This window comes from Fukomys damarensis, unplaced genomic scaffold (genome assembly GCF_012274545.1).
Source record: "Fukomys damarensis isolate Sample0158 unplaced genomic scaffold, DMR_v1.0_HiC HiC_scaffold_14, whole genome shotgun sequence".
Classification (NCBI taxonomy): Eukaryota; Metazoa; Chordata; class Mammalia; order Rodentia; family Bathyergidae; genus Fukomys; species Fukomys damarensis.
The window spans coordinates 23,681,046-23,691,750 of NW_022900926.1; the positions used below are offsets into that span (position 1 = coordinate 23,681,046).

The window sequence follows — 10,705 nt, forward strand, 5'->3', positions numbered from 1 at the left end:
AAAAAAAAAAAAAAAAAAAGGAAAAAAGAAAGTAAACTATGAAATCAAAGCCATGCTAACTTGAACAGTTATAGTCAAGTTATTTAAAAGTTCTCCATTGTATCAGTCACTAGTTTACTCCAACACAGTTTCCCAGTTTTTTCAAGGAGTGAAGGAAATAGAGTAAATATCTGTAAATTTTTCAATAATATCTGTTTAGAAAAGCAGAGAAGTTAAAAAACCATATGCTTGCTATAAACCAACCTAAAGTTAGAAAACAGACTCAGGGTAAGCCCCTGGCAAGAAAATGCCTCTTCTGCGAGCGTTTCTGGCGGCACAGTCTCCCTCCAGTGTCCCTGAAGGACACTCAGAAGCAATCCAGGTAAGCTCACGCTCATTCCTCCCTGCGAGGGGCCTGGGCACGTGACAGAGGAGCAGGCGGCACACAGCATCATGTGCCTGGTGCTCCTGCCAGCCTGCTGATGACTCCACCCCTTGTGGAGAGAACACTCCATGTGCCTTGTGTTTACGTGTGATGTTGAAGCATCATGGTCTCAACGCCATTATTTCAGCCCTTTCAGGCACTTACAAAGCCTCCTGATTTTGAATGGCAACAGCTTGTGTGTGTGAAGTAGTCATCTGACAAGCTCACGACAAGAGCTAGGAAGTGTTCAGTCTGCAAAACAAAGGGGATCTGAGTCAACCTTAGACACCTCTACCTCATTTTAAAACCTCAAACCTAACTATCATATAGTTTTATCCAACAATGGTCCGCTCTGTGTCCCCCCAGCTGGAAGAAACCGAGGCTGGACCACATGAGCTGGGGTGTGGGTGGAATGACAGCAGACAGACAAAAGGTTTCAGTACTCCACCTGCAACACACCAGGTTCAGGGCTTTGTGTTGTTTATTTCCTACAGGAAAAACCCTGACAATGGCAAGAACGGTGGACATCCCCCGGGCTGTACAGAACTTCCGGTTCTTTGCTTCCTCTGTCCTGCACCACACAACAGAGTGCACACAGATGGATCACCTGGGCTGTCTGCACTACACAGTGCGGACCCCCGTGGGGATTGGTAGGTGCTGTCTACAGAAAGCTCGTACGTGGTAGTGCATGGAGATGCTGGGAAAATTCTGTAGGATTGACCCAAGGAGCATGACACTGAAAGTTTGTTGGCCCCCAAAAATCTGTTTCTAGTTTATTTGCTTTGGGTTTAAATTCCTTACTTATATCTGGAACATTATCTTGGAAAATTACAGAGAAAAGAGTGATACCAAGAGTAAATTCACATGCCAGGATTTTAAAAAGAAGTGTTAGTACCTATAATTAGCAAGAAGGAAAAAAAAAATCCAGAAAGTGCAGTGGATTAAACTCTGGAATTGATGGGGAATTCAGTTTAACTTCTGTGTGCTTCTGTATCCTTTCTGAAGAGTTGGAGTAATAGTTTAATTTTATGTATTTTAAACAAACAAACAAACAAACAAACGGCCCTTAGCGCCAGGTATATGTTAAATAACCCAAAGTGAGAATTAGCTACTTCTGTCATTTGTTTCTTCGCTTGCCCCTTTGACCTTTGAAGGAACATATAAATGCCTGCTATGACTTAACATATCCACTAGATGTCGTTATTTCCTCTCAGGAGAAACAAAACCTCCATATTTATAACGAGTTAACATTTTATGAATGTAAAAGGAAAGAATATTAGACCTTTTACTGTTTTGATTCTCTGTTCCCCTCAGAAATAATATTTTCAAGGAATTATTGGACGCTTTAGCCTTCTCCTAAGAACTATGTGAGGGTACTTTGCTGCAAAAATATTCTGTCACCCAATGGAAAATGTAATAATATAAAATATACATTTACTTTCTTAGCATAGGTTTTAAGGCAGAGAGTAAAATAAGGAGACTCTATTTCCTTATTCACAATGTAGCTTTCATATTTTTTTGTGTGTTGTGGTTGGAAAACTGAGCAGTTTCAGAATATTTCATGGAGACACACTCTAGATGTTAGGTACATTACTTATCTAACAAACCCATCTGTCCAGGGTGCAGATGAGACTTCACAGATAATTTTTATTTAAAAATCTTTTATACGGCTAAGTTGTATTGCATCAAAGTTCATTGACTTTCCTGACCGTGGGGCCCTCCCCAGGACCAGGAGGACATTGCTTTGATCTAGTTTCATGAATAATTTGAGAAAGCTTGAGATTTTTATATCTTAAGCCACAACAGTTGAGAAGCAGAGGTGCAAAAACTTGTTAGAAGAAACAGCAGCTGCACAGCTTAATAATGAGGAGGGATTTTTTTAAAAAAGTAAATATCAATTTATAATCTTAAAATGGAACTGTTTAGGTGACAGCCTTGCAGCTTATGTTGCTATTGTTTGTAATTATAGTCACAAGCCACCGAGAAATGGGTAAGTCGTACTGATCTTACTGTTTTACAAGGTACAGTCACTTTTACTGTTTTATAAAGATTTCCCTGAGGTGGGCTACAACCGAGCCGAGTCGAGGGGTTTTGAGGGTGAGTTAGATGTCTTTCAGGAGCTCTGCTTTAGAAACCCCAGCCTCTGAGGAGCATGTCACCAGGGCCTCTGCTCTGGTTCTTCAGCTGGACTCATCAGCCCCTGGAACCTGCCCCTCTACTTGCTGACCTGGAAGATGGCTCCAGCCATTGCTGCCGGCAATACCGTGGTAGCCAAGCCCAGTGAACTGACCTCAGTGACTGCCTGGATGTTGTGCAAGCTCCTGGATAAAGCAGGTGATTAGGTGTTGGGCTTGGAGGAGGCGCAGAGTTGAAGTGACATTATGCAGAAATCTACTTAGCAGCAGAATGAATTGCAGTGACATCTTAGGGTTTTGTCTCTCTGAGCTTTCCTGAAAGGAAGAAGAGGGGCTGGATCTCAGTGTGCCCTCTGGGCACACCCTCCATGACCTACCTCCTCTAATCACCTCCCAGCAGCACCATGGGCTGGGAACCTAGCCTTCACCTCATGGGTCTCTGGAGGATGTTTCAGACCCAAGCTACAGCAGGGGCTCTCACTCTAGTTCAATCCCGCATAGGGGAAGGGGCACATGGAGGCAGATATGGAACTGTGCTTTAATCTATGATGAGTTTTGTTTCCTTCCCACCCATCTTAGACACGGTCTGTATGAGAGATTTACATTTCCATCTGTTTGCATAGCATTGATCTCATTTTGTGTGATCTCATAAGCCCATTACACCAGGGTCGCCCTTTTCCTCTTTCCTCCCTGAGCTGGCTGTGCCAAACTCGCTCTTCTGACAAGCACTGTGAGCATAATTCTGCCAAGTGGCACCCCTCTCAAGCCTTTGGTTTCTTCACTGGGATTGGAGGATGGGAGAGCATATGAAATCCTCCTTTCCAACAATGCAACAAGAGCTTTTAAGAGTGTAAGGGGGGGAGGGGAGTGAAAGAACTGCTAATACATCCTGCGTATTTAAAAAGCCAGCTCCTCTAGTTCTGAAGTGCATGCATCCTGATGGATGACGTTCCTTGGAGATATAATCATGTAAGAAGTGCACAGTGACTATCTCTTCGGGAATCCTAGAATGTTCTGTTTTCTTCTTGGGAATACTAAATTTTTGCCATCATTCTTAGAGAGTCCATTGGCTGGGGCTTTCTGGCCTTTTTCTTCATTTTATTTTACTACTCTATTCAGATTTAAAATCCTTTTGCTTCCCTATAAGCAGCTCTAGCACTTGAGAGCCTCCGTTCTTTTTTGTTCCGGTGTCCTGTCTGTTAGCCACTTGAATTTTGCTGAATTTCTGTTTGCCAGTTAAACTGCTTCCCTTCTCATACACAGAGAATCTTTTAAGGGTTATAGGGCAGATAGCTGTACAGAAATTTCATTAACGCATGGATCAAATGGCAGAATGGTTACTGAGAAATCATGGTCAGCAGATACCTCTCAACACATTAGCATCATACCCCAAAGAAATGTAATCAAAACTTTAATACTACATGTGGAAAGTAATCAGTCTGCTGGAATGACCTCATTTTCCCATGGTGCTTCTGTTTTATTTTATTTTGTTTTCTCATCCTCTGTTAAAATGCTAGTATAAATATTAGAGTGGCTCAACTCATTTTTGCCTTCAGAATTTGTAAATATCGCCCAGCCCAAGCCCTCATCCACCCCCACCCTTGTCTGACATTTGGTGGAGAGGCCACACCCCATCCAAGAAGAGGTGAAATTTGTCTTTGTTTCCTTCTCATCAGTGGCTCTCCTTTCAGATTCTTTCTTGCCCAACCTGGGGCACAGGGGCACCTACCCGGTGCAGGCACTCTCTGGTAGTTACCTGCAATCCAGGACTGACCTGAGCTAGATTTAATAAATGCTCACATTGAGTCAGGAGGTGGGACCATTAGAAGTGAGTCTCTGCCAGACACAACGGTGTCACTCAGTCTTTCCACCTGTCTCCTTAGGGATGGGGCCTCCACTGAACCCTCAAGGTGATAGGGCTGAGGCCACCGCCCTGTGGAAGGGCATTCTGGGTGATGATGGATCACCAATGTGAAATCATTATTTATACTTTAAGGGCAGATTCTTTTTAAATTTATGACTTATTTATTTATTTTGGTACTGGTGAAGAACTTGGGACCTTGCTCTTGTAAGGCAGGTGGCTGAACCACTGAGCTAAATACCCGGCCCTTTTAATGTATTTTTTAAATTACTAATTTTATCGGTACATTTTAGGTGTACAATATAATGACACTCATCGTTGGGGATTTCCATATTTATGTAACCTGTCTTGGTTCTTATTTTTTCCCTGTTCCTGTGCCCTCTCTTCAACCCTTCCAACCCTCCCTGTTTACAAACTTTGTTTCCATTTTTTTCATTTTCTCATATAAATCCATTCCCTTCTTTCCTTTCCCTACCCCTCCCACATTCCCTTCCCCTTAGCCCCCTTTCTTCCTATTTCACATTATCCATTATACCTTTTAGTCCTTATTTACACTTTGAGCGTAAAGGTGCTGTGAGCCCAAGAGAGTGTTTCTACTAGGAGAGAATGTCTAGCTTGGGGCAAGGAAAGGAGATCAGGAACCTTTCCAAGGGTTTTCCTCCCTCCCTTCCTCCCTCTCTTTTCTTCCTTCCTTCCTTTCTCCCTCTCTTTCCCCCTCCCTCCCTTCTTTCCTTCCTCTGCATTTTTCTCTTTCTTTTTTCTTTCATCTTTCACAATTTTGAAAAATTAAGTTTATATTTTACAGCCACCAATTGTTTCTGGAGATGTTGACTCATTAATACAAAGCGGTAGGCTGCAGATACCTTGGTTACTTGACCACAGCAGTAAAAAAATCTGTCCATGCAAATCTGATGCTGAACAGACTAATTCTGTTTTATTCGAAGTATAGAATAGTGAAGTATGTAAATCCTTTATGCTGGAGGATTTTAGTCACTTGAAGAAATGGAATTAGCCCCGCTCCCTCCAGACAAACCTTTCTGAGAACTTCTTAGGTGCAACTTGATTGCTCAGGTGAGGTTTTTTAAACGCTTGAAGCTTCTGAAACTCACATACTCTTTGTAATTTGGATACCAGAACTAAGCACCTATGTACTCATTCATTTACTGGACAATTATCTATTAACCTGCTCTGACCATTTTTTCTACTTATTGGTTGTGATTCAGCCTCACTTTGCCTCAAGTTTCTTACTGATAAAGTAGGATAATACCAAATACTTTGTAGAATCATTGTGAGGCCTAAAGATGGTACAGTGGTCATCCCCATCAGTGGGGGTTATGTGCCAAGACTCTTTGTAGATACCCAAAACTGTAGATAGTACTGGACCCTCTGTATACTGTCTTCCCCTATACATGTATAAGCATAAAAAATTAATTTATGAATTAGGTACAGTGAGAGATTAACAACAATAACTACTAATACAAACGGACAATTAGAACAATATACTGTAATAAAAGTTACGTGATTGTGCTTTCTCCTGAGATCGTCAAGGTAAATACTATTGTTTTCAGATTGAGGGTGACTCCAGGTAAATGAAATGGCAGAATGTAGCTCTGTGGATGAAGGAGGGGATGGTTAATCAATTATCACAATAGCAGCTCCCACTAAGCACCCAATCAATGTGAACATCGATTGGTTAGTTCTTAGGTGCCAAGCTAGGGCAGAAAACAGATTGTATTTGTGTCCTTAGCTAGTGTGACTTCTAGCAGTGCACAGCTATGAAGAAGTTAATCCCGAAAACATGTTATTACCTACATGTAGATTTAGGGCAATGGGGTTTGGTGATAGAAAAGATCGGGACACCGATTGTAAGTTGGTTTCGGAGTGCAGCGGTGTGGTCCATCATCACGAGGAGCAGAAGCTCCAACTCACAGCTCACCTTCCCTGGGGAACCTTCCCCTGCTTCCCTGGGCCAAAGGACTGATCTCTTCTCTGCATCCCTGCACACACACACACACACACACACACACTCACACACACACACACCCCTACTTTAAGTTTCCGCCCTGCGTTGCAGCTCCTGGATACAAGTTCGATGAAGTCTCTGCTTTCCCCTGGGCTTGACCTGCTTGGGGACCTCTCTGCCCTCTCAATCCCTGAGTCTTAGTCCGAGCTACAACATTCAGTACTCAGAGTGGGCCCTACCCCGCTTCTCTTCAGGACACAGTAGGCGGAGCTGACCCTCTTGCCCTTGCTATGCTATTGAACGGAAGATCTCTGCAAAAGCTCCCGCTGTCTAAAAAAACCATGACGTGCTCCCTCCATGAGAGCTACCGGACTTGCAAAGAAAGTCTCCATGTGATCTGAAGTATCCCGTATCCCACCCAGGTGTTCCACCAGGTGTCATCAATATTGTGTTTGGAGCAGGGCCCAGGGCAGGTGAAGCCTTGGTGTCCCACCCAGAGGTGCCCTTAATCTCCTTCACTGGGAGCCAGCCCACCGCTGAGCGGATCACCCAGCTGAGTGCTCCCCACTGCAAGAAGCTCTCTCTGGAGCTGGGGGGCAAGAATCCTGCCATCATCTTTGAGGACGCCAACCTGGAGGAGTGTGTTCCAACAACCATCAGGTCCAGCTTTGCCAACCAGGTATGTCCTCTGTGTGCTGCATTCTCCCTGAGCTTTGCCAACCTGGATCTCTTTTATCAAAGTGCAAAGCACAGGGGTGAGTAGGTCAATCCAAAAAATTTTTGTTAAGGAAGAGCAACAGATTGTACTATTGATCCAGTGACAATCAGCGGCCTTGTAGAGTCACAATTTCTGTTCATCAATCTTCTTTTCTTGTGTCCCATACCTTTTATCAGGTACCCAATATGGACAGAGTGATTGATTTCTCTGCACGAAGCTTCTCAGTTTCTTATTTCTTCAATTCTTTTGAGACAGGGTATCCTTATGTAGTTGAGGCTGGCCTTGATCTCAAGGCCATCTTCCTGCCTCAGGCCCCCGAGTACTGGGATTATAGGTGTGCACCACCATGCTTGGTTTACATTTCTAGGTTCACACAGTCTCCCGGTCTCTTATTTCTGCCCAAGGGTCCTATTCCCAGTAGACCTTATTCTCCATCCAAAACCATCCCAAACACATTCACACAGTGAGTTACCACTATCTGTGACTTCCCAGAGCAGATTTCTGCGCTAGGAGTCATGTGGGCTCCATAATTTTTGTCTGATTTTTCAAGGTCATGGATCCCAAAGAGGATTAAGAACACCAGACCAGCTCAACTGGACTGCAGCTTCTTGAAGGCAGAACAGTACTTACCTTTGTGCAGTAATTTTAGCACCAAGGCCTAGAATACTCCTGGGGTCTAGCAGGTGTGCATAGATACATAATGGTTTGCTCCAAAGAATATTTTTATTTTAGTAGAGAACAAAGGCTTATGCTAAAGAGCTAGAATTTCCATAGGAGGAAGGAGTGGAATGAGGCAGATCTGTATTTTCCTAGCTCAGATAACACTGAATATCAGGTAACCTTGTGCATCTGTATTTCTTCATCTGGAAAATCATCTGTATCATGATCCTTCCAACAGAATTTTGTGAGAAATACTACTTTTAATTATTTTTTCATGACAAGATAATTAGAGTGGTGATTTTTAATTTCATGATTACTAATAGCAAATTCTCTTACTGTAATTTCTAGAAAAGGTGGATGGAAACTTAGAGTTTTGGATCAGCAGACAATGACATTTCATGATACACCTGTATTAATTATAGAAATAAGCAAATATGAAGTGAACAGCTAAACTAAGGGTTTTAGTGCCTTCAAAATGAAACAGGCACAAACTCTGTGGACCGAGAATTGAGAAGAGAGGCAGTGAGAGAAGCTCTGTGTCAGCGTGAATGAATGCTGAGCCCAGAGTTAGGGGCTGCAAGCTGCTCTACCGCATGGGGCAGGAACTGGCGTTTCCTCAGAGAGCCTGTGGGGACACTCAGATTCTGTGGAAAAGGGACGTGGCAGCCCAAACAACAAATGGATTTTAGGTAAAACAAGCAACACAGCTTGATTGCTTTACTTAGCTTAGTGATGAGTTCCACTTAGGGCATACTTCACACTTCTTTTCTCTCTCTCCTTCCTTCCTTCCTTCCCCTTCTTTCTTTCTGTCTGTCTGTCTGTCTGTCTGTCTGTCTGTCTCTCTCTCTCTCTCTCTCTCTCTCTCTCTCTCTCTCCTTTCTCTCTCTGTCCTTAGGGCTGTGTGTGTGTGTATAGTTGTTGGTTTTTTTCCCACACCTTTTACTTAATTGAACATAACTGACTTTTTAAAAACATTTTTTCTCTCTTTGAGTTTATTGGTACATTTTAGGGATACAGTACAGTTACATTCATCATTGGGATTTTGCATCTTTACATGACAGGTCTTGGTTCTCCTTTTTTCCCCTTGTCCCTGCCCTCCCTTCACCCACTCCTACCTCCCTCTTTACAAACACTTCATTTCCATTCTCTCATATTTTTTTCTTTTCCCTTATTAGCTTTCCCCTACCCTTCCACTTTCCCTACTCCTTTAGCCCCTTTCTTCCTATTTCACATTGTCAATTATCTCATTAGGATCTTATGTACTATTATAGTTTTTCACACCAGAGAAACTAGTCGGTATTTACACATGTGTTATTTATTTCACTTAGGAGTATATCCTCAATATGTATCCATTTTCCTATGAATGAATCTAATTTCTCATATTTTTCATTCTTTATGGCTGAGTAGTATTCCATTTAATAGAAAAACCACATCTTCTTTATCCAGTCTCCAACTGATGGGCAGATGGGCTGTTTCCAAGATTTAGCTATTACAAACTGTGCTGCTATAAACATAGGTGCGCATATATCACTATGATATGATTCTTTTAGTTCTTTTGGAAAGATAACCAGCAGAGGGATGGCTGGGTCAAATGGAAGCTCTAGTCCCAGCTCTTTGAGGTATCTCCATATTGATTTCCATAGTGGTTGCACCAGTCTGAACTCCCACCAACAATGGAGAAGGGTTCCTTTCTTCCCACAACCCGGCCAACATTTGTTATTGTGTGATTTCTTGATAGCAGCCATTCTTTGTGGGGTGAGGTGGAACCTCAGTGTTGTTTTCATCTGCATCTTTCGAATGACCAGTGATGTGGAACATTTTTTCATATATTTTCTTGCTGCTTTTACTTCTTTGTTTGAAAAATGTCTGTTCATTTCAGATGCCCATTTTTTAATCAGGTCTTTATATTTTGGGGGGCCCAATTGTTTTGAGTTCTTTATATATTCTAGGTAAGAGTCCTTTGTCTGAGGAGCAGCTGGTAAAATTTTTTTCCCACATTGTGTGTTGTCTTTTAGTTCTGTTGATGGTTTCTTTTGCAGTGCAGAAGCTTTTTAATAAGATGAGATCCCGGTTGTTGATTCTTTCTGCTAGTTCCCGTGCTACTGAGGATTTGTTCATAAAGTCTTTTCCTATGCCAGTGTCTTCAAGAGTTCTGCCTAACTTATCTTCCAGCAAGTTTAGTGTTTCTTTTTTAATATTTAGAGCTTTAATCCACTTGGATTTTAGTTTAGTGCATGGTGAAAGATAAGGGTCTAGTTTTAATCTTTGGTGGTTGAAATCCAGTTTTTCCAACACCATTTATTAAAGAGACTATCTTGTCTCCAGTGAGGATGGTCAGCTCCTTTGTCAAAGATGAGGTAGCTGAGTACATCTGGAGATGTTTTGTATCTTCCAGTGTGTTCCACTGATCCTCAGGTCTGTTTCTTTTCTCATAAGTGACTTTTTTGAAAAGCATCTCAGCATGGCCTGGGGCATGTAGTATATCAAAACTTCATTCCTAACTGTAAATTGAGAATAATTACACACCAGAGAGTTATGGTGGAGGAAGTGTCCTACACAGTGCCTATAATACAAGAGACTGAGAGACTGATGTTGTCCTTTCCTCATTTCCTCCAAAGTCACTGTCCCAGGGTTCTTAGTGTTACCTATGCTTTCCCGGCATTGAGTAATGGGAAACTTGGCCTCAGGTCTCTTTATCATGCCCCCTTTCTGCATAGAGCCCAAGGCATTTGTGCCATTGAACCTGTCAGGTGCTTGGTATTTTCTGTGCCAGGTACTTAGATGGCTCTGATAGTAATCCTGGTGGCAGAAAGAATTTATTATTTCAGAACATTAACTCTTCAATTTGAACAATGAACCTTTGTGCAAATATATGATAATTAGAAGCATCCTATTTCCTAGGAGTGTTGTGAAGACCAAATATAAAGGTGATGAAAGTAGTTATTTATGCATTTCTGTACTTTCT

General features: G+C 42.2%; 1 protein-coding gene across 1 annotated transcript in view; it reads left to right on the forward strand.

The window, feature by feature from the left end:
* The window catches only part of Aldh8a1 (aldehyde dehydrogenase 8 family member A1), an 18,771-nt gene that overhangs the window by 4,383 nt on the left and 3,683 nt on the right, over positions 1–10,705 (forward strand). Inside the window, exons 3-5 of the mRNA XM_010626536.3 lie at positions 898–1,053; positions 2,588–2,737; positions 6,785–7,041. Of these exons, the coding sequence (XP_010624838.1) occupies positions 898–1,053; positions 2,588–2,737; positions 6,785–7,041 (563 nt within the window). The remainder of the gene's footprint in view (positions 1–897; positions 1,054–2,587; positions 2,738–6,784; positions 7,042–10,705) is intronic.